Source organism: Manacus candei, unplaced genomic scaffold (assembly GCF_025592945.1).
Source record: "Manacus candei isolate 608988 ecotype Guabito, Panama unplaced genomic scaffold, ASM2559294v1 h1tg000046l, whole genome shotgun sequence".
Taxonomy (NCBI): Eukaryota; Metazoa; Chordata; class Aves; order Passeriformes; family Pipridae; genus Manacus; species Manacus candei.
Window position 1 is genome coordinate 10702380 of NW_026138094.1, and position 27674 is coordinate 10730053.

The window sequence follows — 27674 nt, forward strand, 5'->3', positions numbered from 1 at the left end:
TGCACCCTGCTTTTATCTAGTTCCTGCCTTCCCCCTTGTTTTCACTGTTGGTGGTTTTCCAAGGAGGACAACATCTGGATTCTGTCCATGCAAGCACCTTTACATACAGTTACGTGTGAGCACTTCCACTGAGAGCAAGAGGATTAGCTTTTGCAGGAATCTGAATAGCAATGAAGTTGCAGAACAGGCCTCCTGCTCTCCATAGTCTCTGTAGACCAAAACTTCAATTCTTTTTCTTGTGAGGGGAAAAAAAAAGGCCTTTTGCCCTTTTTCAGTGAGAAGCTGCATCTACTGTTTTGTTCCACCACTGGCTGGAGGCTCCCATGCTGTGGTACCTTTATGTGGGCCTCCACCATCTCGCCTTTGAAGATGGTAACACCTTATCCCACTGTCTACAAGCAGTGGATATCCCCTGCTATCCTATACACGAGGTCAGCTTTTCTCTGTATTTTGAAAAGAAATACATCTCTCGGCTCAAAGTCATAGTGATTGATTCTGTTCAACTGATCACCTCCTTGAGGCTTTTCCAGGACCCAGCTCAGGAGAGAGCTGCTAAAAGTCCGACTGTGATTTCAAGAGCCAGAGTGGCTCCTGAGACCTTCCATAATCACTTGAAGCATTGTGGGTTTAATTCTGCCATAACTACTCACATTGTTAGCATGAAAAAGGAAGAATGGGAAAAATTCTGGTTTTAATGGAGTAAATTGGGCAAATGAAAGAAGGTAAAGGCATGTGTATAATTTAAAGTGACTGCTGAAGTATGTAAATAATAATTCTAGTCGTTTGCTGGGTGTGCTTCTCGCGCAGGAACACCATAGCTGGGGCTGGGAACAGCACTGATGGCAGTGACCAGGAATGGGGGGATGCCCTTCCATCCTGCTGACATCTGAAGTGGTTTCCATGGCTCTAGTCAAAATAGGAGACAGTGTCCTGGTGAGGTTGGCACGACAGACAGTTTCTATGGTGTTGGCTAAAAAAAGCAGGACACCTAGTTTTATTTGGGTGTCTGTGCTGTTTCTGAGCAGCGGTAAGGAGGGCTGGGACTGATGTGGCAGAGGGGCGGGTGTGGGGTTGTTGTGGCTCCGTCCCTCAGGAGCTGAGGGTGCCCAACACAGGGTGTGTACCCGGATCAGAGTGGAGGGGTTTGTGGCCCCGCTCTCAGTGGTGAGCCTGAAGGGCGAGCTGCCCCTGGGCCAGGCCACGTCAAGGGCTGACGAGAAGAGAGGTGTTGTTTGTGGAATGGCAGCAAGCGGGGCCGCGACATACGGGGCGGCAGCAGTCACCTCGGGGGGGTGAACCCCGCTGTGTATCAGTGCAGGCAGGCGAGGGTATGAAAAGATGTCTGGAGAAGGGTCTGCCAGAGAAGGCGGCGCTCGGACGAGCGGGGTCAGGGCTGGGCTGGGGCGGGCGGAGGTGGGCTCGGCCCGGCCAGGTGGGACTGGGAGGGGGCGGTGCCGACTCCCGCTCCCGCTCCCGCCTCCCCCTGAGGGGCGGTGGCTGCGGCCGCGCGCGGGGAGGCGGTGGCAGCCAATGCGGAGCGGCCGAGGCGGGAAACGCGGGCCAATAGGAGGCCGCGGCCGCGGCGCGCGCGCGCAGCCTTGGGCGGGGCGAAGCGGAGCGGCGCGCGGGGAGGGGCGGGGCGCGCGCGCGGGGCCGCCCCGTCCCCGCCGCAGTGAGGAGCGAGCGGGCGGCCATGTTGTGCGGGGGGAGGGGAGGAAGGAGTTGAGAGGAGACGGCGGAGGCTCCCTCACACACACGGCACAAGATGGCCGGGGAGCAGCCGCGGCTCCCGCACGGCTCCCGGGCGCGCTCCCCGCCGCTCGCTCCGGGGACACCCGGCCGGCGCCCCGGGTGCCGCGCTCGAGGGCCAAGTTGGGCCCGGCACTCTGGGGGCTCCGGGGCTGCGGAGGGCGGCGAGTGGGGCTGCCGAGAGGAGCTGCGACGGGCAGGCAGTAATGGCGCCGGGGCTGTGGAGCGCTGCTCGCGCCGCTCCCTCGTCGGGCGGGCGCGGGGCCGCCCTTGGCCGCGGGCAGGGCGAGCAGGGGAGCAGCGCCCCGTCCTCGGGGGCCCCGGTGCCGGCCAGCGGGCTGCTCTTCGCCGGGTAAGTGCCGGAGTCTCCGCGCTCCTCATTGTCCTTTGTCCTTGGGAGGAAAAACAAAATGTCCTTGGAGCGGGAGGGGGAGGGGGAGCTGCCTCTCCCTGCCCCCTCCTCGCCCCCCCGCCGCTCGATGAGGGGACCTGCGGGGACTCTCGGGGACCCCCACCCGTGTCCTGCCCGCGCGGGGCTGAGGGGGGCGGCGGGACCGGGGGAGCCCCGGTGCCCCTCGGCGGCTGCGGCGCTGCCGTCCCTGCCCTGCAGCACCCGCGGGGCTCCGCACGCCCCGGCCCCGAGGCAGCACCGAGGGGACAGCGGCGGCTTTTGGGTCCCCGGTGCGGCACCGGGCACAGGGGGGGCTGCAGAGCGGCTCCCCCAGCGCGGCGGACGAGGGGGGCATCTGCAAACCAACCTGGAACTCCAATGCAGCAGAGGAGGGAGGGGGGAGAGGTGAAGGCTGTACGACATCATCACTTAAATGTTTAGCCCCGTGTCGGTGTAAAGAGCGTTTGTTGCCGTCGCTGCTCGGATGGGGATATGTTTTCGTAGTTGGTGAGAACAAAGACGCCATGTCCTTTTCTCTTAAAAATAAAACTTGGTGTGGTGGTTTTGTTTTTTTTTTTTTTTTTTTTTGGTGGGGTGTTGGCTTTTAACTCTTTGTAAACCAGTAAAGAAAAAAAACAGGCTGCGGATGAGACAGATTAGTACTTGGCTGAAACAATAGAGAAGAATTGACTTCACTTGAAAAACAGCAGTTCAGGTGCAGAACTTTAAAGAAAACTCTTAAAAATTACGTGCAATTTGATTTTGCAATTAAAACGGCAATGCAGAAACTTAGAAGCTTGAAAAAAACAAAGCTCAGTCATGCCAAGTCTACAGTTTAAAGTTGGCAAAATACTACGGTTGTGATTTAGACGACGCTACGAGAAGAAAAGGTAGTTACTTAAATATGAATTACATGATGAGGAAACGGATGAGTTTGTATGTTACATGGAAAGCTTTTAAAAACGTTTCTTGGGTGTCAGGTTTGTTTTTTGTGTTCAGTTTATGCGTTTTTCAGAGACCTCACAGTCATTCTCTTTACGAAGCGTTTTTTATCGTCTTTTCGGTGCTTAATAATTTTAGAAGTTTTTGGTATTGCAAGACTTTCTAAAAATGCAAGTTTAAATGGAATGCCTGACGTTTGTTATGCGTTGGCTCGCATTCAGCAATTCCCAATTTAAGGGCAAAATTGTAATTCTGAATATTTAAAAAGTCGCTGTGGTAGAGCAAGAGGTAAATATTAAGAACTTTAGTTTTAATTGGAGGTTGTGTATAGCCATGTTTGTTGGATTTCTATGGTGTACACTTGAGCAAGGTTATAAAACTCCGCGCAGGTTTTAATCATTGCAGTTGGAGGTAAATCTACATTTTTCGGTACTTCCTCTGCAAATGTGGATCCGTCATTGCAACAATACAAGTTTGCCCTTTTTTTGGAAATAGAAATACAGGTTTTAGTAGCCGCTGGACTTCTTCACCTTTCTGCAAAGTGTTCAGTGTCTTTATTTTAGATTTAGATTGTGGTGGTTTTATAACCCCAACAACAGTTCTGCAGTATAGAACAGGTTCTGGCATTACACACTTTGCCCTAAAGAAAGTTCTAGCTTTAGGTGGGTGTCTGCTGGATTTCTCTTTTCTTAAATATGTTAGGGGATTTTTTTTTAAATAGCTTTGACTGGTTTCTTTTAGCAACTGAAAATAAAATAACAGCTAATTGCCTCAGAAAATAAATTCCTCCTAATTCGTAATGTGTTTTGTTGAACAGTTCTGCTTTTTTATATTTAAGGTATAGGAATTAGAATTTATATTTGGATACCTTTTGATTTAGCAATGAACATTTTTTAAAACTGTGTCTTTACCGAATGATTCCAGACTTCTTAAGTATGAAGTAGTGGTGATGATAAATATAACTGCTGTAAAATAAAATAACATTTTTGCCTTAACAAAAGGCAAGAAAAGTTGGCTAGAGGTAGTGCAAATATAGTGTTCCTTGTGTTAAAGACCATGGTTTGGGATCTGATTAAAGGTTAAAGAAGCTGAAGGCTTTAAAACTGTATTCTGAAGGGCAAAAAAGATGCGTTTTTTGGGGAGATCAAGCAAGTCAGGTCTTAAAATTCAGAGAAGCTGATGACAGAAGCCATTTTGAAATAACTTTGCTATCACTAAAGGTTTTATTTAATTTTGCATAGCCTACTTCTAAAGACTTTAATGTGAAAAAAAGTTCAAGGGGTGAGAAGTATCGGGTGATAAGTTACTCAGTAAAAAATCTTAAATTTGTATTTGATCTCTAAGTCTTTCAAAATTAAAGTAATGGAAGACAGAAGAGCAGATCGCAGTTATTCATGAAAAACACAGATCATGTGTATTGTATGTCAGTCACACTCATCTCCAGTGTGTTTTTCTTCAGCCAAGAATGTACTTTTATTTTTAGAGTTGAGTTCTAAAGATACAGTTACTGCTATCATAAGTTTTTCTTGACTTAATAATTACCTAAAGATCAATACACTTCAGGCATGTGACTTGTTCTGCTTTTCTAAAGCAAAATGCTGAAAATTTCCATACTTTTTTTTTTTCCAGGTAGAATGCCATGAACAATATCTTATTTTTTGACTGACTTCAGAGGAATGGTTCATGACTTATTTTCTCAGGTAAGAGTGGCTATAACTTGTAGTAGTATGTTCATTTCCTTATTTTTTTTATCTTGAAATTTGTCTTTTTGCTACTGTGCAGATGGGAAGAAAAAAATCTGATTTCTTACATGGAGGGGATACATTTTGTAAAGTATCTGGACTTTTAGAAAGCTGCCTTTTTTTTTTTTGCAGGTACAGGTAGACTGTCTTCAAATAATGTCATGTTTATTTGCTACTTCTTTATAAATTTTAGTTTACCAAGGTTATTTGTTAAGTGGATTGTTATTTGTATAATCTGTGTATATACATATATATGCCTTGTATTTCCTTGGAAAAGGACAGTATTTTCATATAAATCCATTTCATTAAATGTCCTATTTCACCAGTGAGAACCTGCATTAAACTTTGATTGTATTTTGTACTTAATGAGTTTGTAGCATTAGTGGTTGGGGATATTGTAGAACTCATATTTGACAGCAGTAACAGCAGTACCACGAGACTTCAAGTACTTGTGGAGGAGATTTTTGGGGCCTGTTTCTTGTTTTTGGGAACACAAAGGTTAATGCTTGGCAAGGATAGAATATAGTTATTATACTGTAGGTAACACTTTTATTAATTGAAATACACCGTACGTGTTTGCAGAAAGTTTGTCAGTCAAGAACATCAGGACTGTAGGTAAGATCTGTGTGTACCTTGTTTTCAGACAAACTTGGTTTTGTTTTTTCTTTTTTTTCTTTAAAGGCTCTCACTGGATATTGTTCTTCCAAAGATTCAGATGACTGGTTGGGTAAAAGACCTTGAGCAAAATTCTGTACTGTTCCTGCCAGGTATGTTATACTGTGTTGTGGCTTTTTGTTTGTTTTGCGTCTTTTTTTAAAAAAATTTATACTGGAAATAATTTTTTTTGAAATAAACGTTAAATGTTTAAGCTCCAGTGTTTTACCTTGTTGAATTTATTTTCTTTAAAGCTTAGTGCATTTGAAAATTGTTAGTAAGTACTGACTACAGCAATGTTCGTGTCTCCCGCACCTTCGAAGATTTTTATGGTCGCTCACATACAACTTTAACAACCTGCAGTGACCATGTGGACACGTAGTAAAGCCAGGCTGTGCTCTAAGAATTGCCATCTCCTAAGGACATTGTCTAACCACACTTCAGAAATGTTTTTCCTTAGTTGAAGGTATTCCTTTATTAGCTAGGGACACTCATAAACTTTTCCTTTCCAATAAATTGTTTATACAATAAACTTAGCAATTCTCTTTTTTGTGTAAATTTGACTCTAAAAACCTAAAGCATTACGAGGTATCTTACTCTCTTCCTTGCAGTATAAACAAATCAGCTTTCTAATGTTTATTATTTGTTTTTACACTTTAAAATTCTGCATTTAGAGTCAGAGTAACATGTTTCCTTTGAGGCAGGCTTTCACCACTGTGTAATTAAAAGTTGGAGAGCTTGTTTGCCTCTCTTAACTGGTTCCTTTTCGCAGCTTCCCATGCTCAGGTACCTCAGTGCGTACTCAAGACCTCAAAGTATAAGGCGTCTTCGTGAAGACACCTGTATCAGGAATCCCAAAAATACTCTTGATAATTTGCTTTTTAAAATTACATAATTGATCATGATAATTAAAGAATATAGTTGTGAACCCCTACCTGAGTACAACTTTTCTTTGGCTTGGATGAAGCCTTCAGCCTGTTCATGTAAAAAATCATGGGCCAGTTTTGCAAAGCTTTATAAAAATATCTCTCCAGGTTGTACTAAACCTTTATCTGCAGTGAGTCACTGCTGATGTGCAAGGCAGAATTCAAATAATATTTACAGATAATGGACATGTCCATCATCATGGATGTCCTGCAGCAAACACGGCTAATGTGCAAATGTATGTGTCAGTATGTTCTAGAACTTTGTTGTGTAACTGTCTGATGGGATCTGTGAGAACTAAGAGTTTGTGTTTAGAAGTGATCACGTACCTTAAGAAAAACAGAGCATATCTGAAATCCCATGTGTATTTTCAGTTTAGAGGGTCAAAATCACAGATATTGCACAGTCTGTTACAAAAGACCAGTCTGATGATGATGAGGGGACGGAGCCTGTCAGACCCAAGACGTGTTCCTAATGTTATATCCTGAAATGTCTAAAGGTGCAACTTTTAGCTGACCTGCTCTTCAAAAAATAGCGAAATGAAATATTAAAATTAAAACCCGCAGTGTCAGGAGCAGATCTTGGCTGACCTGCATGTTCCACAATAAATATGAAACTGAGCACTTCAGTCTTAATCAGATCTTCAGTCTGCACCTTTCCTATGTTGTCCTGATGCTGTTTGTGCTGAATAGGTATTACAATAAAGGCAGTTCTACCTGTCTCGTGTTACTTTTCTGAGCTCTTTGGAGCTACCTTTTCTTGTAAGAGCAATATGTGTTTATCTAGCACATGACAGCTTGATCTCTACGTTAAGTAGACCTCAGTAGGTTAGATGCACACTACTGAGACTTGAGGGAAGTTTTATCTTTATGGCTACCCTGCAGCTGCTCCTGAGGGTTGAGGGAGTCAGGAGAACCTCTCTGGTTGAGTCCCAATAACCTTTTCAGTAGAGGAAGCTGTTTCTCTGGGAATATGAAGCCATGTTAAGTATTCTTATAGAATTGCTTTTTGTAGCTTTGACATCTTATATAGAAGAGCATTGGTATGGTGATACACGTAATCTTTGCCAAAAGACTAAGTAATCCCAAGAGAGAATCTGATATCAGGTAATAGCTTTTGGGTGTCTGACCTCACTTTTGCTCTAAAAGGAGATATACTGTCCTGATGGTTGGAGCCAGCACTGCCAGTCTTGGTGTGAAGGAGCCATGGACCTTTGATTCAGGGTGTGTTCTGTGTGCTGGAGGCTGTGCTGTACTTACAGCATCTGTAATTTTAAAATAAATATAAACCACAGCTATTAGACTACCTAAAAAAAGTAATTTCATATTTATTTTTAGAGAGAGGTGGAATTTTTTTAATCACATGGGCTACAATAATTACTTCAAGTAGTCTCATTAAAAGACTTTGATGTTTATTAAATATAGGAAATATAGATGTTAACCTGAAAAGTTAATTCTTTTTCAACCAAGACTTGTATTTCCAAGCTCTATGATTTGTGGCTCTGGGCATAAACTCCAGCTTTTGTGATTAATTCTGTAGTTTAGTAATGATTGTTTTTTGGATGTTAACATTGGAAAACTCAAAAATACAGTGGTATATTTTGTAGTAGTGGAAAAATAACTTGTGTGAATGAAGTGTAATGTGTTATCAACATCTTGGTGGTGTTTTTACAAAACTCATTTTTTGGTTCACCTGTTCACTTGCAAGTAGAGAAGTGTCACTACTGCTGAGTGGTACCATTCTGGCAAACATTAGATTGCTTTTGCAAAATGGTGCTGAGGTCAGAACACAACTCAGTCGAGTCTTTGTCATTAGAAGAAGCTGCTCTGTGGTGACAGAAGGTCATATTAAATATCCTCATTAAAGTTTCTGTGAAACTACCGTAGCTGTGTGCTCACTCTAAAGAGGAACCAACTTGAATGCAGGTGATGAATGTGTAGCTGTGCTGTGAGTTATTAAAGACAGTTGAGAGCTGTAAATTGAAAATCTTGCAATCTTTAACTGTACCTGTCTTCATATATCAGATTGTAGCTTTTAAGTGGCTTTTTTGACGGAAATGTTACATATAGGGCAGAAGGAGATTTAAAGGGCCTAAATGAATGTATTTGCCTGGTTCACTTTTCATGCTTTGAATGACTGGTGGAGGCCTCTTGGATGATCAGAGTTCAGCAACCATGTTGTGTTTCTTCTAAAATGGTGGATGGGCACTTTGCAGAAGTTCTGTGCTTCTATTTAATAGCAGCTGCTAGAGCACATTTAAACATGTTTTAAACCTTTAAATGTAACATTCCATTTGTATATTCTACATGTTTATGCCAGTTTACTAATATAATTTTTTACCATTTCCCCTTTTTAAAGGGATCTTTTTCCATAATAATTTCAAATAAATTACATCAACAAAGAAATGACAGTTCTGTTCATCACAGCTTTCTTTCTGTGCATCTGAGTAGATACCAATGGAAGAGAAGAATTTAAAGGATTGCACAGTGTGCTGTCACTAGATAGGGTCATTAATTTTTATGTATTTGAGGCTATGTTTTAATATAAGTAGATTCTGAGAGATCAGAAGAGAAGCAGTTTGCTCCTACATGTCAGGAGGATAACTTTTATGGCAAATTTCACACGGTCCAAATTTACAGTAAAAAGGAAGTTCATGAGTTGTTTCAGAGTTTTAGGTCTTAGTTTAATCTTATAACCTTTGTTTAAGATGTCTGTGATTAAAGTTTTACTGATGTAGATTGCCAGTAAGCATTTTCAAAATCAGGGTTTCACGTTCGGACTTTGCCCATACAGGGATAATTTAGAGATACAGAGTAGATAAGTGGTTCCATATAAATGTGTTACGTTTTTTCCCCTTCATCCAGCTGATACTACTTCTTAGTAAAAGGGCAAGTCAGTTTGCTAAAGTTCATTTCCACTTGATGCCTACCTGAATAAAAAAGAGGGTTTTTGTGGTAATTTCTCAAGGGATTTGTGTACAGGACTGGACCTGAATTTCTTGGGTGTTTTGCACAGGTTCTTTGATAACACATTCCCTAGTGATACTTCAAAGTTTTTTATAAAATGTCTTTTGTAGCATATCCTGTGATCTGTAATGCTTGGGTTTTTTTTTTCATTTGGGGATAGGACTTGTTTAATACTCATAGGTTAATGCTTGGTCCTTAGGATTTTTTTTATTATTTTTAATTTTAATTCAAGTGTTTTAATATCCCATTTTTCCTACAGATGTGTGGAGGAATTGATTTGCTCACTGTAAGCAAAATAGCTGCTCTTGGTTGAAGTACTGGTAAGTTGTTATTCCTAATAACATTTACTTTTTAGCTTTTTAAAAAAACCCAGTCAACCAGACAAGGCTATAATGTTTAACTGGCTGAAGCTTTTGGTTGAATCCATTCTGAAGGTCGTTTGTGGGTGGCCGTGTGCACACGTGTGTTTCAAAAAGATCCTGGGATCATTCCTGCTGAGCTCTGGGAAATGGGCAATACTTGGATGGTCCTCTCCCCCTGTCTCACTGCAGAACAGCCTTCACATCTGGCTGGAGTTCTTTGGTCTCCTGTGATTTGACTCCGTGTTTTGTTGAGAGCTTTTCTATTGTAGGTTTGCTGGTTCAGAAGGGTTGGTGCACAGATGAGTCTCTAGAGAGGCACTACACGATTTGGGTAACAAATGGTGTGGAAAATACAGCAGGAAGAACTTGCCTCACATGCATCTTGTTTTGTCCTTACGCTTTTGTCAGGATCAGTGAGAGTCTTTGAACAGACAGTAACTGTCTCCTGTTCTACAGTTGTTCTCTTGCTGTTTTTCATTCACAAAGGTCTGGCTTTGTGTAAAATGATATGTAATGCCAATACAGTTTTCTGGTTTTTTGGTTTTGGTTTTTTTTTTTTAAATTAAACTGCTAGCTGATAGACTTCAAATCATTCCTCATATAGTCAAAACACAAAATTGGCAGGCTTGAGTAGAAAAATTAATTCAGTTCTATACTGGATGAATATGGGAACAGAATCTTTTCCAGTTTCCTTAACTAAAAGGAATTTGGTCTTGACCTTTTGTTGTCCTTGGCACATTTTGCGACTTTCTTGGGAGTTGCCTGTGGAAAGACACAGGTCCTTTTGTCTTTATGGCTGCTTAAAATTCAAAAACGCCTCGATTCTGCATTTTTAATTAGGGCATCCCTTGCATTTTGTGTACATGGATTAACTTTTTTTGTGGGAAGCTATATTCCTGTAGCACTGTGCTTTGGAACATATGCATTTCTTTAAAAGAAGCAGTTTCTTAGAGCCAGTTCTTTCAGTCTGACACGATACGTGATTGAGCAAGGCCTTCCTTAGGCTGCACGCAGCTTGGGAAGATGTTCCGAGATGCAAATCCTCTTATTTTAGTGGATAGGTGACAGTGATTTTTAGCTGTCCCATGGCTGTGCCCTCCAGCAGCCACTGCCATCTACGTGGCCTCAGGTGCTGAACAGCAGCTGCTCCAAAGTCCCATGCTTTTTTCTCATCCACTCCCACGATGTGGAGACTGATGTAGAGCTCTAGTAGAAGGGAAAAGGAGTATGATGGGGTAAGGTGCAAACCTTGCTAGGCCATGTTAGTGTGACCTTGTGCTGCTTCTGGGTCTATTGCATTTTGGACCAGTTTTATCACTGAGTTCAGTCCTGAAGCAAAAAAGTGGAATTCATGAATTGGAGGAATTCAATTTTTAATGCATGTACCTAAGCTTAGTTTTGATGCTTTTTGGCAAGTATTTAATCTCTTCTACTCCTGGGCTCTGTAAGTTTTATTGCTTTGTTCCTTCAGAAGTCTTAAACTGTTTTTCCCACTGCAGGTCTGTGTAGAACAGCATATTTCTTGCCATGTGTCTCCTTCCAGCTATTCCTCAAAACTCTTCCTATGCTATCCACTGACGCCTTTCTAGCCCCCAGTCATCTGCTAGAATTTCTAAAACATGTGACTCATGTTCCATTTTTATATTAATCTTCATATGACTCCTAAATCTTTCTATGTGCATTTTTGTTTGTTTTCTCATTGGGTTGTAAATTAGCTGTTGTCACATCTGGTTTCTTGAGTAGGACTTTGGCCTTTCAGTTACACACCGAGTAATTTTTCCGTCCTTTTCTGGTTTATAATCCTTACCTAAAGGAAGGGGGTGAATGTGAAAGCCTTGATTTCCTTCAGGAAACAGTTGTCTACAAAAGAAGTTGCTTCAAAAACCAATTGCAAAAGCATCCAAATGTGTGGATCTTGAAAGATCCAGTATTGCCCTCTCTGGTTAGCACAGATAATGTTTAGTTGAAGCACTGATTTTTATTTTCAATTTTTTTTAAGAGAAGAGGGAAAATACTTGAAAACACCAGGAGCTTTACTGAAGTTGACATACTTTGCTTAATGCAGTAAAGTTTATTATTTCAAAATAACACCCAAAAAAGAGTGCATCTGTGAATAAAGTCACATCTTACCGGGAATTACTCTCTAAATCTGAGAAACCTGGCAAACAGCCTTAGCTAAAAATACCCAAACCTACATGAGTTGTGCTTTTACTGCTGTGCTTACAGAACATCTAATGGTGGTAAAAGCAGAATTAGGGCTGTCCAGAGCACTTATGTTCTGTGCAGTCTCTAACAGTAACTCATTATGGACTTTGCTGTCCATAAAGGACACGTCTGCTCTTTCCTCCAGTGTAAAAGTTACCAGGGATGTGTCTTTGAGAATAAAACCTTGCTTTAATGAACTTTGAAACGTAGACTTTGAGGTTTGGTTTGTTCACAACCTCATTCTGTCCATTCAGCTCCTTCTGTTGGAGTGAATTCTGTTTCCAGGGGAGGTCACCTCAGTTTTTAAGTGGAAGCCTCAGATTTCCCTCTGGAAAACTTGGTCAATGTGTTGGTGTCTTATGCATGGGTGTTGTATGTGTTGGATTTCAGTCTCACACCTGAGGAACATGAGGTTTCAATAGACCTCAAGTGGCTGAAGCCATGGGTTTGGCCATAAGGCATTGTCTTTCATTGCTGTAGTCTTTTAATAGAGCAACAGAGAATTGCAACAAAAAACTTTGTAAATTTTGTTTCACAGTTGTTGCCTTGAACTTATAGTCAAGGTTGGGAATGATTTCTCTCCCTTGGCAGGGAGTGTCAGTACTCTTTGTTATTATAACATGACTACCCAGGTCCCTGATTTTATCATGACCAAAATACTGTGCTTGGAAACCAAACCAGGAACTGGTAGATAACAGCAACTTGAAAAATGGGCTGATGCCTAATTGATGTTACAGAAAGAATGAAAGACTCGTGACATCTAAGAAAAAAATTGGGCTTTTCAGTGCCTACCTCAAGTTAGGATCACTGCCTGTGTCTTAGTGGAGGAAGATGTTTTTATAACATCATTGAAACTTGTTAGTAAAATGTGCCTTAATTCATAAGTAAACAACCACTGTGAAGTCTTCTAAGCGAAATGTAGATTTCAAAAGCATAGAGGTTGCTATTAATGTTTTGGCCATTCCTGTGGCATCTTTTTGATGTATGAATAACTTTGAGAACAAGAACGTGTTCGTAATTATAATACATTATCAGATCTGTTTACTGCTAATTGCTTTACAAGGTTGAGAGAAGAGTTTAAGATGAAAGTTGTGGGGTTACTTGCAAAGTTTTTGGTAACAACCAATGTAGTTGAACCTGTAGGGAAATTTGCCCTTAAATTGGTTTTGGCAGATCTCATGAGTGTCTAAGGAAGAGGCCAACCCAACTGGAAAGAGCCTTTCAAGGGTGACTAATATGTAACTAAATTACCTTTTTGAGAGGTGGGGAAAGCTAATGTCAGTAATTAAATTTCCTTATGTTAAGCTTATTAAAAATATAATAATATATAAATATTAAAATTATTTTAATGGTCCTATTTATGGGGTTTTCACTGCACTCATGTTAGTACTTTTGAGTGTTTGATTGTGACAATAGTGGACAGCTTTGTGGTGTTTTGTTTTTTTTCCATGCTCTGATACCTTGGTCAAGGCATTAACATTAAAAATCATGCAAAATTTTAATTCATCTTCAAACACCGAAATAGATTTGAAATTAGGTTAATGAGAACAGTGGGGGAAAGAAAAAACCAAGCCCAAAACCAAAGCAACCCCAAAAACTGTTCATTCAGTTTATTGTGGGGAAAAAAATCTTCCAAAATATTTAATACCTGTCTTGACTCAGGATGAGTTGAATGCTTGAAACAAAGCACTTCTGTAAATGTGAATGTTCATTTTGAGAACGTGAAGATCCTGGGGCTGAATACTCTTAGAGCTACGCATGTTTCACAGTGCAAAGGGAATTACCAGATCCCATATTCCACTTCTGTGTGCTGTAGTTTTCCATTGTATTTTAAACAAGGAAGTCTATAGAGCAACAGAAAACAGGACACATGTGAAAGTCAGACTGGTGCTTGCTGCACTGGTTGCAGTGCTCTTTGCTTCACTGTAACTGGTAATTTTGAGATGAGACTGGGGAAACTGGGATGCCAAGGCAGAGACCACTAGATGGCCCCACTGGTTTTTGCTGGGCAGTGGGTAATTTCTGCATCACTTGTCAGAGTCAGCCCGTGGTTATCAGGGAACAGGGTAGTAGTGAATTTGACTTTCAGAGTAAAATGAGGTTAAACTTACACATATTCAAAAGAATAAATTGATGTTGGAGTGCAGACACTCAAAATCGTGAAGACATTTTGAAACCATTTTTGCATGTCCGTTCTGCAGTTGGCATTGGTTTCAAAATGATGTTCTTAACAATTAGTAACTTCCTGTTCTTGAGTTTTGCATGTGAGGAGTAGGGTTTTTCTTAAAGTAAATTGAACTTGTATTTCTTGGAAGATGGAAAGATGGGGATATTGGGTTTGTATTTGCCCCTGTGGATGTCATTTGCTGGGTTTGGTTTCTCATTCATCTGTGGGCTTGGTTGCTGTTCTGTGACGAGTAAAGTTGGAATATGGATGAGGAGCCTTGCTAAAGGCAGCTAGTGTAACTTGTTACCATTTTCATCTGATTTCTGATATGTCCTTTCCCACCAGTAACTAAACCAGCCATTCCATTTGTTTGTAAGTGCATTTGCTGTTGCACTGTACGTCTTTCCTGAGCTGGAAAACTGGGTTAAGATGGTGGAATGTCTTCTCTCCAGTCACCATCTGTCTATAAGAAACCCGTTTTTATGCCTATTACATTGTTTTTGATGGATCTGTGTCTTTGAAGAAAGGAGTGTGGACAGTAGTTACAAATCTTGGCTTATAAGAGCCTTGGTGTTTTACTAAGCAGTGTCAGCTTCAGGAGATGGGTCAGTGCAATGAAGATGGTTGCAAGAGCAAATATCTTGGATTTCCCACCATTGGTGTCTCTAGTGGTTTAACACTGAAGAAATTTCAAATGGAATTTATGGAGCATGCAAAGCTTCTTGAACTTCCAATTGTTTCTCCCTTTTTTATAGTTTTGGTTAAATTTTATATTTTTGACTCTTTCACTGATGGTTTGACATTGTTCCTGATAAAAGCAGATATTATGGAATGTGTAATATGGAATGAAGCATCAGCTATATGTTTGAACTATCTTGAAGGTACAGTAGTTGAATGTCTTAGTTTAAAGCTATGATGTGTATTCCAACAGCATTTTTCTTTTAATTTTCCATAAAGAATCCAATCAGATGAAGAGTGTCAAAAGGAGTCTACGAATGAGGCACCAAGATGGCAGTTCCACTGGTGATTGAGAGGTTGAGGAAATGGACTAATGCATGAGTGCTGTGATGTGTCTGTCCAAGAAAAGGATGTTAAAACGTGGACTCGTGTTATTAAACCAGAGAAGATCTGGGTTGTGATCATCCTATCAAAATGGACTTTGCACTTGAATTAATCAGTGACTATCCAATGATGGATCTGTTTGAGGACTGGGTGGCAGAATTTTCCTTTCAGATTGTGTTTGCATAACAGGCAAATTAATTTGGTTGAAGATCTGTTGCTACCCCTTTGGAGAAAATGTAATTTTTAAACTGACTTTTAATAAAAGGTTTTGGTTTCTTTCACACTTTGTGTTTGTCCTTTCTGGCTGAATATTTTTATTATGTTGATATTGAAGTGGGTTACATTTTTGGTTGCTATTAAAGTGAGAATACTTAAACTACTAAGTACTGAAGGCAAGGCAAAATTTTGTGCTGTACTTGATTTCAAATGTGGTTTTCATTTGCAAATTATGCTCACTTTGCCATGACTTCCAATGAATTTTTATTTGCTGGCTTGTTCATTCAGGTGCTTAATATGAGGGGTTTTCAGTACTTGGCCTATTGTCAGGGCCCTGCTGCTGAACTTTGTGAGTTATTTTAAGATGGAATTGATACAAATTGAAGGCTGGGAAAATATGACAATAAAGGAGTACTTGAATGTTTTGTGTAACTTTTTTAGGTATGTTCTTTGGTTGTGTATGTTTTGGTTGTGGGTACAGAAACTTTTCAACATATTTCCTTGACAACATACTTCCTAAACAGTCTCTTTGGTCTTAAAATTGTTCTGTGCAAGTGTCCAACCTGCTTCCCTGCTCTTGCATGTAGCCTTAGCACGGCAATACTGTACCATGTGTTTGGGGAGAAAGAATGGGGTTGTTTTTGATATTGCTACAGATGACATGTTAACCTTTGCAAATGAATTTCAAAAAACCTCAGTTTCCTTCCAGCTTTCTAGTGGATCAAATAGTTGAACTGTAGGCACTTTTCTCTATGTATTTTACCTGAAACTCACAGTTGTCTTTGTTTTGTGCTGGAGGGCCAAGATGACACACCTGGTTCTGAGATAACCTTGGTGTTCTCTTTGAAAACCCAAACAAACCCTCCTTCACTGTGTGTTAGCCATTTCCCTTGCTCAGACTTCTTTGCAAACACCCATTTTTGTCATGCTGAGTTGCTCATGCCTGCCCCATCCAGCTGTTTTGATGGTACACACTTGCTCCAGATTGGTTTCGCTGTGTCTTGGTTTGTGGTGGAATTGGATACTGGGACCAACCTAAAGGGATCCCCATTCAGATGAGTGGATTTCCTTAGTGTTACCCAAAATTGCTTGGAATAGTCTTGCATTGTCGTTTTTTGGTTCTTGCAGTTGAGGTGCAAGGGGTCTTATGTAAATAATTGTGGAATTCTTTAAAATGGACTGTGGCAATGGAGTGTTCCTAATGAAACCCCTTGTGGAAAGAGGATGGGTGGTTGGAGGATGCAAATGGCAGGTGTGTGTGGAGGAGTTGAAGGGGACTATGTTGGTTCTACTGGTCGAAGCCAATGGTTTTGGATTGTTGGGATGCTGTGCCATGGATGTCCCCATAGAACCCCAGACTAGCCCATTACCCCTTTCCCCTCCAGTGGTCCCCCAGTGTCTGATGGCTCTGTATTGTTGCGATGCTTATGAATATTCAAGATGTCCTTGTGCTTCGAGGAGTTGGTTTTGCTCGTGGAAGACAAATGGTGGTTGGAATCAAGTGGTCGGGGTTGCTTGGATCACTTCCATTCCCTCAGTGGTACATCCTCTCAATTCCAGGAGGTTGTGTTGGAGATGTCCATTGATTTCCAGTTCTGCAGCTTGGCTGTTGTGCAGCTTTAAAATTAATTTGTCATGTTAAAATCTGTTACAGACCATGAATGGGTTAAGAGAGTGCATTAAAAGTAACTGGTTTAATGGGCTTGGACTGACTTGACCGCAGTGCCTTAGTGGAGCAGATGGAAATGGTGTGCCTGTTGCGTTTGAGTTGGTGGGGAAAACCACTAGGGAGGCGCTGTTGAGCTGGAGGGGAATATTGACCCTACTGGGCTGGAGTGGGAGCGAGTGATACTCCTGTCCCACGCTGCCAGTGCCAGTGTTGGGGGGTGAAGGGAAGAGCTGTTGTCTGGGGATTGTGCCACTGAACTGGGGGGATGCTCCCCCTTGGGTGGGGTGACCCCCAGGGTGGGCTGTTTGGTGCCTGCATGGCTGTGAGCTCCACTCCCATGCCTTCAAAATGGCTTGTAATAGCACCACTTCCTGTCCAGGGAGGAAGTAATTTTAGCCCAGGCACTGAAATATTTAGCAAATGTTTTAAACAAAAGGCACAAATTCCATTTCTTTCTGGTTTCCAAAGGGTGCCTGAGCCACATGGGGTTAAGATGCCCCATGATCTGGGGTAGTTGGAAAGAGTCAGGGCTGTGGGGTAGCAGGCACCCTTTAGGTGGAGGCTCTCTCTTTTTTTGGTAGAAATGAAGGGGTGGGTCTATGGTACATCACCTGAGTTGTGGGGTAAATGTAGAGAGTGTCAATCAAAGGCAGAGCTCAGAGCTGGGAAGGAGCTCTAGATGGCGGCTGTGCCTTAGAGAGAGCGCGCTCAGCTCCGTGCCTTCCCCAACACTTTACGCAACTTTCCCTAACTTTCGGGCAGCCTCAGGGGGCCCCCACAGCCCCTTGCCTCTCCTAGGCACTAATCGGGGGCTGAGTGGACCTTTTTCGGGCAGAAAAGCAGCTTTTGAGGGCTCCCTTTTCGTGCCTTGCTGGAAAGAAGAAGCCGTGGAGAGAGCCCAGGTCGTTGTTTTTCCAGCTTAGAAGCCATGGCGTACCTCCATTTTTGTGCGCTCTCCTAATGAGCTTTTTCCCCCGGACATTTTTGTACTAATTATTGCTTCTTTTGCTTTATCGGCAGCATATTTTTGGGATTAGTATATATATTTTTTTTTCGTTTTCTGAAATTTGTATTTTATCCGTATAATTTTAAGTATTTTGGATCTAATGTTTTTCCACTACCCGAAACTAATATCGACTTGGTCCTGGCGGCGGTGCACGGATCAGGTAGGTGAGCAATTAATAATAATAATAATTTTTAGATATCTGCCGTTTTGTGTACTTTGATTTTCGACCGATTTCTGCTGTATTGGGATGACGCAATAAGATACAGAGATTATTTGCATCCAGTGTTACTTTGGGAAAGTTTGCAGGATGCTCCTCTACTGTGTTTATTCTCGGATTTTTCTTGTAAAAATGATTATTTGTGTTAAATCTCCGTGTTGCCGTGTTGATCAGTGTTGTGTATTGTTATAACAATATCATTGCAGCGTCAGGACTTTGTTCCTGATAATGAAAGCCAGTGAAACGAACTGGGACCTTACCTTTCTTTCAACTTTTGACAGTAAATACCTGGGCACAGGACTTCAAAGCAAACAGACACCCCTGACCCCCTCTTAATATTTTAAGAATAAAAAGATGATGAGAAATAAGGACAAAAGCCAAGGAGAGGAGGGTTCAGTCCACAGCAATGCATCGAGGTATGACCTATCAACTTTCTTTTTTTTTTTTTTTTTGTAAAACCTGTGAATACCCTGTTTACTTTGACAGCCTTGGGTTACTGTCAGTGCTTAATAGAAAACATTTTACTGATTTTGCTTCCTTTTTAAGGAATGACCTTGAGATTGTTAGCATGCCACACCCTAATTTTTTTTGGTAGCAATTTCTGAAAGTTGTGTTGTGACTTAAGGGCCTATGTCCTAGGCAAAAGGTACTGTACCTTTATTCAGGGCAGCCCTTGCCTCTGTAGGATGTTTTTCCAGCTTTTGAATTTCAGTTTTTAGGTTTTTTGTGCTGTGAAAAATGACCTTGTCGGTTTAGCCATTGCTGCATTGCACCATTTTACATACAAGGCAAATTTTTCTTTGAAGAATCTCAGAAGTCTAAACTTTAACTGAGGGCCATACAGAAGCCTGGTGTAGTAGTAAATTATAGTAAATAGACACAAGAAAAAGTTACATGAATGAAAAAAAGCTCATTTTAAAATATAAACTGGAAAGTGCCTGTTTGTCTGATACCCCTTACTTCAAATTTTATTTCAGCTTGTAGAACTTTTGATACTGTTGAGGTATTTTAGAGTATTTTTATACAATTTAACTAGACTTTGTCCCACTGGTGATGGCATTTTGTATCATAAAATATACACTGGGACTGTTAACAAGAGGTACCAAATGCTTTGCTTGTTTTGTTTAATGTATTTTTGCTCAGTCTTTTTATTTACTTTTGTCGAGTAATGAGATTCTTTACAGATTTTTATAAACTTAACCTTGATGTGGGAAAAGCATTGAAATACTGGAAATGTTTGTTTGCTGGGAATGCACAATTACCAAATCGCTCATTTTGTTTTTTAAGGGTCGGGTCTTTCAAAAATTGGAAATTATATGCATTTTTGTTTCTAGTTTGTAAATATTCTTGAGTTTTGCATTTTGTCAATTTTAATTGAATCATGGCCTGTTTCTTTTTCTCTGGTGTTGTCTTCAGTCATTTTTAACTAACATCAATAAAAAAGAATTCTGAACTGTCTGTTGTATCACATGTGCTCTATGTGATGTTCAGGTGTTTGAATAGTATTTCTGATGTCTTGATTTAACCTTCCTTATGCACACGAACTTGAAATACTGTGGGAATACATATATTATCAAATTACTTTAACGTTTTAGTATAAACTTGAATGGTATTCTGGGTGTATTAAAATTGCAGTCAAATTTTAAGTCCTAAAATGGATATGGGTAAGTCTGTTTAATTTGAAATTATTATTAACTGAATTAGCCTCAGGGATTGTTGAAGTATTATATGTAGCACCTATACAGAGCTTTTCCAATAATGCAGTTTAAAAATACCTCGGATTTTCAAGACTGTGCTTTCTTTACTGTAAATGCTGCACACAAAATACTGTGTGAAAATTCACACTTTGAAAAAACGTATAATTCAACTTACCTAAGTTTTTATGCTTTTTTTAAAGTGCAAATTATCAGCAGTAACGGGCATAATTGTTCAGGAAATCAAAAGGTATTTTTTTGTGTTAGAAATATTATGCTGAATAGAAGCTGAAATGGGAGCCATGTAGTCCCACAGGAAGAAGACCTCTGGGGTTTTGTCCTTAGGGGTATGGGATTTACATAGTTTCTGAAGTGCTTTTGGGGTTTTCATTGAAAGGTTATTTATCATAATTGATCCATTTACATGTAACACCTGTTGTGTGAGGTTATCCTTCTCCCCCTTCACATCTTTTTTTCTCAAGATAAACTTGCTGTGGGTAACGCCAACTCACCTGAAGTGTGGGAACAATTGAACACAGGATATATGCAAGTGAACCCTGTCGAGCTTATTTCTGAGCTGTGAGTCAGCTGAATGTCATAAAATGGGCTTTACTTCCTGAGGTTGACCTGAAGTTGTAGGGGAAATGATTTCTAGGAAGTAAAGCCTCCACTTTGCTGTACTGTAACCCAGAAATGCACTGGTGTGTGCACTTCACGTGCTGCTGAGACAGATTGGCATCTGTGGAAGTTGGTGAAGTCCTGTCACTGAGTCCCTGGTGGGAGGCCTGGGTGGTGAGGAAGTGGATGTGGCAGATGACATTCACCTGGAGAAGCAAAACTGCAGGACTAGAGAAGGGTGTTAAAGTGGAAGAAAATAGAATTCCTGTACACCACTGTAGTGTCCTAACTGAGGGGTATGTCTGGAATTGACTCCCACCTTTCCAGTCCTAAGGAAATGCAAAGTCCTGGCTGAGCAAACAAATACCTGAGGAGTGTCCCAAGGCAGATGATTGTTCTTGGGTGGGAGATGGTGTTAACTCTTTGCAGTTTGTAAGCTGAGGGGTGTACTCGCTTCCTTTCCAGAGGAACAGCAACAACCGCCCTTTGTGCACTGACAGTAAACCCAAACTTGGAGCTGAGGGATTTCATGCAACTTTCCCCACGTGGGGTTGAAGTTGCTGTGGGTCTGCTGCAGTTCCTGCTGACCATCACCTGTGTGCCTGGGGCTTGCATTAAATAATTGAACACAGTCTGATGTCTTTTCTAGTGTCTTCTGTGCTGTGTTTCTGAGAGGCAGGTTGTGTGAAGGTACATCCATGGACAGCCCTCACTGGAATTGCAGAGCCAGAGGCAGGCGGGAGTCTCCCTGAAGCTGAGTTTTGGAGTGGTTTTGGAGAGATAGCAAGTAACAGGCAGGGGATACATTGTTGTTTTCCTTTCCTTGGCCTGCATCTGTTGCAGTTGCTCTCCCACCTCTGCAATATCCCACGTGGGACTGGTTTCTGCTGCAGAAGCTGCAGGGCTGGACAAGCCTTTGTGTCTGTATCCAGCTCTGAGCTGATTTAGCATTAAAACATCTTGTTCTTTGGAAAAAAACGGTCGTGGTGGGGTAAATGTCAGCCCATTTTCTGAGCAGAGAGCTGGGGGTCTGAGGTCTGAAATGGCGTTTGTTTGCTCAGCAGCCGCCTCCCAGAGCAGGGCTGTGCAGCCTTCGCACAGCACAACACCCTGCCTGACGTGGCAGCCATTTTATGGAGATGTCTGTACATACGAAACAGCATTTGGCGCGGGGGGGAGAGCAGGGAAATGAACATGAACAGCAAAAACTGCCGTCCCCAGCTAACGCTGGGAGCCGAGGGCACCCCTTTGTTGTTCGGGTAGCGCTCGGGGAGGGCTGCAGCGCTGTCGCGGCGGTGCGGGAGCAGCGGAGTCACAAAATGGCTGTTCTTTGTGCCGCACTGACGGACGCGCCGGAGCCGCGGGAGCCGTGCGGGGGTTCAAAGGCCGCCCTGGGCCGGCCGAGCCGCCATTGGCTGCGCGCGGGCTGCGCGCGCAGCGCTCCCGCGGGAGCGGCAGCAGGATCGGGATCACTGCGCCGGGAGCGGCTCCCCCCGCTTCCTCTCATCTGCCGGGCGTGGGCTTGCATTTAATTTTTTTTTTCTTTTTAATAGTGCAGGCTATTTTGAGAAGTGACTTGATAAAGAGCAGAGCTATTTTTGGTGCTTTTTTTTTTTTTTTTAACTTCAAAAGGAATTGCAGAATACCGTAGTATTCCTGGAGCATGTCTTCTTTTGTTTGTTTGTTTGTGTTGTCCGGTTTTTTTTCAGTATCCTTAAATTACTAAAACTCACTGTTAGCTTTCCACGTGTATTTTTTTCAATGGATTTTCTTTGAGATGAATAGAAGCATTAAACGCAATTATTAAAATGCTCTTAACTGTGGGTTTCAACTTTTTATCCAGCTGATGGGTTATTTTTTAGCTGTTGTGGCCATCGTGCGTGTCCCCAGGCTTTCGGTTTCATTTGCACTGCTGGATTTTTTAGCGAGGATTTTTTCCCCTTCCCAAGCTTTAACCCTTTATGAAACTGTCAGTAGCCTTTTTTGAGAAGGGAAAACCCTTGATCAGTGCAGGACACAAAAGGAATAATGTGCAAAGAATTCATATGAATCGTGATGTAATCTGTGTGCAGCACAAAGGAGATTGTTCTTGTTTTGCTTTGTTACTTCTGTTTCACATTACCCTCATGGAGAAAATGTCTCATCTAATTATGCATGCACAATCCTGAGGCTTTCAACTTCTCTGTTTCCTGTTTTGCGATTGCTGCTAGGGATGGATACAGTATATACAGAGCTATAAAAAGGGCTCACCAACTGCAAGAAGGCTACATTTAGCTGGAATTCATTATCTTCTGGATCATTCTTTTTCAGTTAAACATCTTAAGCTAATTAAACAAATTTTTATGTTTTCTCTAAATGCATGAATTTTGCTGAATAAAAATGGAAAAAAAGGAATCAAGAGCTCACCTGGGTACTTCTGTAACCCTGCCAAAGTGTCTGTGTGGCACAGCATGTGCTGGGCTGGGGCGTTGCTGTAGCTGAGAGCACGTGTGTGCAGGCGTGTTCCTGCCACTCCTGCCCAAATCCAGCGGTGCCTTCAGCCAGGGGACAGTGACATGGCTCAGATTGTAGATGAGAGTCTGTTACACTTTCTGTCGGGTTGGTGTTTCACCTGCTTCTGAGTGCAACACTTGCCCTTATCTGCACCTTCCCCCACTTCCTACACCAGCTGGAGCAGAGCTCTGCCATGGCTCAGGGGTGGCATTTCCAAGAAACCAATCCCTTCTGCTGTACCTTGGGCTACAATAACCACACTCATTTCTGCATTTAAAAAAACCAACAAAACATTTCCCCTGTTAGCTCTGAGAGGGCTCGGAGGGTTGGACAGGAAGGCAGCAATGTTTAACCTCTCCAATTCGGTATAGGGGTAAACCAGTTACTATATTTTTCATGTTTCACACCTCAGAAAGCTGTTCATATGATTAGCAGGTTTCTGAGTTGCTAAACCTGTCTCTGAGGAATTTTTATACTGGCACTTCTCTTGATTCAGACCTATTAGTGCTAGTTTTGAGGACCAGGCCAAGGGTGCCAGTGGCAGATGCAAACAAGTCATGAGGTGAAGTCCCCGAGACTGTGAGCTGGAGCATAGGGACTGAACTGAAGCTTCTGATGCCATGGCCTGGTTACTTTTGAACTTGAGACAGCTGAAGTAAACCTACTTTGGGTGGAATTGCATCTCCTGATACATAACCTGGAGGTGTGTATATCCGCGGTATCTTGTTTTATGTTGCACACAACAGTCCCAGCAGGAATTGCACTGTTAAATTAGACTGTTGAGTTCTGAAGATGGAAAAGGCTTCTCAATTTCCCCTTACCCCAGCTGAAATCCAGCACAGGAAGGGGGTGATAAGGGGTGGAGAAAGATTCTTTTCTGTTTTATCTTGTCTCCTTCAAGGAAAGTACAAACAGCACAGCACTGGGGGAGGGGATGGCCTGGATCACCATAATTAGGTATAAGCAGCCTTCTAGCAAAGGATGTGCTGTTCTACTGACATGGTGTCTTACATCAATCTTTCTGGTGTGTTTTTATTGAAAGACATGCTGAAATGCCCTGAAGATGCTCTTTCAACAGGTGCTGGTGTGTGTTTAAAGACCACCTTTACACCTTGTAAAGGAGCATTGAAATGAAAGCAAAAAAGCCCTTAGTGACTTGCAGAAAAGCTTTTGTAGGTCTGTCAAGCTGTTAATGCCTCCTTTTCTTGGAGCAGGTACTGTCTTTTGGATACAATTAGCCAAATGTTGCTAAGTCTTTCCAAATATGCAGTAGCTCTTACTAAATCACAGCTTGTGCAGTGCTGCTGCTAAATTATAATTTTCAATCTCCAGCTTGCTTTATATTTATCTGTGGTCTGAGATAACCTACGCTGTGCTACATGTGATTTTCTGCCCTTGACTAATAAGGGTTAAAAAATAAAAAGTTTGAAGCAGTGGTCTCAGATTCCCTTCTGGTATTGTGCTGGATGTGCTGGCTTGCCGTTTGGTCTTGGCAGGGTGTCTGTGGAATGTGTCTGCCAAGCTCCACAGAAGGGATGGGGTGGGATGCTGAACACTTCATTGCTCATCAACCTTTACCCTGGTTATGAAGAAGGATATTGCAATGTCAAGAATCCACTGACTCCACAACACCTGACTCCGTAGGAAAAAGTTGTGTTGTAATTATTTATGTTTCTTGCAAGTGTTATTGTTAAGTATAGATGACTTAATAGAATTGCTACTATGATAATTGTAGGAATCTTTCATGGGAAGGAATCTCTGTGCTTCGCTGCAGAGCTGTCACCAGTTGAGCTTTGAATGCCATGTGCTGTTTGTAAAATGGAGGCTTAATGATAAGCCTTAAATCTCTTGGTTAAAAAAGAGCTTTTAACAGTCACTTGGAATAATTCCCTCAGACCAGATCAGACTCACTTTTTCTGAACTGCAGGTCACCTGAAACCAGAAAATAATTTCTGCACCTTCAGGTTTCTCTTCAAAGTTTTTGGGCCTGAATTTCTATGTACACTGCATGATTTAATTTGAGGGGTTTTAAAGGAAGTTTTCAGATGTGAAGGGAACAAAACCAACCACTCTTTCTGTACTCCTTTAAACCATAATTGTGTGTGCACACTCCATCCCCTCCGTGCATCTCCATGTCCTTTGCCAGCGGGATGCAGCTGTGTGCAGTCCCCTTTGTGCTGCCACAGGAACTCCAGCCCAGTGGGGACGTGGCAGGAGCTGGAATTGCAGAGGGCACAGGAGTTAACCCTGCCTGCTCTCTCACCTGAGGAAGGTGTGCACCTCCAGGCTGCTGCTCCTCTCATTGTGTGAGGTGAGGAGGTGCTGGGTGCTGCCAGGACTCAGACTGGATCCTCTTGCTTATGGGGGACTTGGAGCCTGGAAATGCTCCACTGCTTCCCGGGGAGGGAGAGATGGGCCCTTTCAAACCCTGAGAACCGCAATTGTTCTCCCCTTTCTGTGCAGGAAAGGGGAAGGATGCTGCCTTTGGAGATTATCAATGGTGCTCCTTAATCAAGCAGACAGGTTTTGACTCCTTTTGTCTCTCTGCTGACTTTTTCTTTTTTTTTCTTCTTTTTTTTTCTCTCCCCTACTAAACATCCCAAGCATTTTTGGCCTCTGGCTTAAAGATCAGAGAGTGAGAGAGCCAGCTCTCCCCACCATGAATGAACTGCTCCTTTTGCTTGCTTATGAAAGCACAATGCGGTGTCTTTGTAGTGGAGAAAAAAACCAACCCACTTTTGGAAAATCCTTGTCATTCAGCATAGCCCAGTGTGCTTTACTGAGCTGCAGCAGAGCAGTTGAGGGATATATTTAGCTCGGGATTGCTTTGCCTTTGGCATTTGGGAGTGCTGTGCTGGGGTAAGTAGCAGTGGCCAGAGTAGGCTGGAAATGCTCACAGCCCAGTTCAGGTGGGTGTTCTGGATGGGATGCCTGCTGGGTGCATAATCCCTCAGATGGTACAGTGGCACCATGGCCCAGTTGTGCCTCGTGCTGTGTAAATGTAATTAACACCCAATGCTGCAAGCCACGTTTCAGGCACAGGTGGAAGAGGTGTGGATTCTCCATAGGAACTTCTAATGTGCCTGTTTATTAAAAAAGAAAATAAGGTTGCTGGTCACAAAGTGAGGTTGGGGAAATATTTTTCTGTTTTTTGAAGGACATGTTGGCAATCTGGAAGGGGCACCCCTATAACTGTGGGGTTTGTTGTGCCCCTTGAAAGATGACCCAGAGTTGGCTGTATCATACATACCGTGAGCATTCAGTTGTTTGAGACTCACTCTTAAGCAGTATGAAGAGTCTGGCTGTGTTTTGGATATTCTCATTTAAGTCCCTGCTTGGAGGATCATTGTTAGAAATACTGTGCATGGGTAGGGAGAGTAGAGGAGCCGGAGTATTTTTCTTCTTTCTCTTCCCCCTATTTCTACTTTTGCCTGCAGGAAATAAATTGGGAAAAGCTCTTTCACTGACTGAACCTTCTCAAGGCTTATCATTCAGAAACGCTTTGCCTTGGGAGACAGGCAAGCACCAATCACTTTTTAACAGACTTTCAGAATAAAATCAAGGGAACTCAAAAAGCTAGGAAGGCATTTATCTTCAGTGTCACAATCTGTCTTTCACTTGACTCTCCTGCACTATCTGGGTGCTGTATCTGTATGGCCTTGTCTGTGATTACTATGGCATTTGCTCATTTCCCTGCCCAACCCCAGACAAAGGATAGATCCCATGCAGTTCTTCTCAGTCCCCTGTGGTACCTGTATTATCCCATCTTTATCCAGTGATCTATAGCCAGAGATCATCTTGTGTTCCTCTCCCTGGCTGGTTTAGTAGCTTGTTTGTTCATGTGGTTTGGAGCCTTTCAACAGCTACCCTGTGACTTGAGTGCACATATCAACATTGACGGTGCTTGTTTGCATTGCAACATATGTAGACATTTCATATGTTTATACAGAATCATGGAATGGCCTGGGTTGGAAGGGACCTCACCTTGTTCCAACCCCCCTGCCGTGGACAGGGACACCTTCCACAAGACCAGGTTGCTGAGAGCCCCATCCAACCTGACCTGGAACACTTCAGGAATGGGGAGTCCACAACCTCTCTGGGCAACCTGTGCCAGGGCTTCACCACCCTCATAGTAAGGAATTTTTTCCTAATACCTGATCTAAACCTACTTTCAGTTTGAAGCCATTCCCCCTTGTCCTGTCACTATCCCTTGTAAATAGTCACTCTTCATAATAGGGAACATCACATTTATAGCTCAAATATTCAAAGGAAATATTTAACAGCAGCACGGTGCCCATCTCGGTGTGTTTATGTCTTCTCTGGGTTGTCACTGTGCCTGTGTGTCCACAGTTCATGCAGGTCACTTAGAAAGACAGAGCCACTTAAACAGGAGTTAAACATAACGGTTTCTGGTATTATCCAGCCCCTGATATTATCCAGCCTTGGAATAATGTGCCAAGGGCCTTCCTGAGCCTTCACGGAAGGTTTTGCTGGTACCAAATCCCTGTGGAGCTTGTGAAGCCCAGGGGACTGTTGCTGTTTGAATTCAAACTTGTTTAGATTAAAAACATTCACAACAGTTCTTAAAACTGGGAGG

General features: G+C 42.3%; 1 protein-coding gene across 8 annotated transcripts in view; it reads left to right on the top strand.

The window, feature by feature from the left end:
- Positions 1 to 27674, top strand: part of CHD2 (chromodomain helicase DNA binding protein 2) — an 84536-nt gene that overhangs the window by 12775 nt on the left and 44087 nt on the right. For 2 of the 8 annotated variants that reach the window (XM_051796671.1, XM_051796679.1), the window contains exons 1-6: positions 1666 to 2101; positions 4712 to 4782; positions 5506 to 5591; positions 9628 to 9688; positions 15060 to 18215; positions 18554 to 18688. In XM_051796671.1, coding sequence (XP_051652631.1) covers positions 18627 to 18688 — 62 coding nt within the window. In that variant the 5' untranslated portion in view covers positions 1666 to 2101; positions 4712 to 4782; positions 5506 to 5591; ... (1 more) ...; positions 15060 to 18215; positions 18554 to 18626. Of the gene's footprint in view, positions 1 to 1665; positions 2102 to 2304; positions 2648 to 2674; positions 3031 to 4711; positions 4783 to 5505; positions 5592 to 9627; positions 9689 to 15036; positions 18220 to 18553; positions 18689 to 27674 lie in introns of those variants that run through there. The other 6 variants (XM_051796672.1, XM_051796673.1, XM_051796675.1 and 3 more) reach the window with 6 other exon arrangements.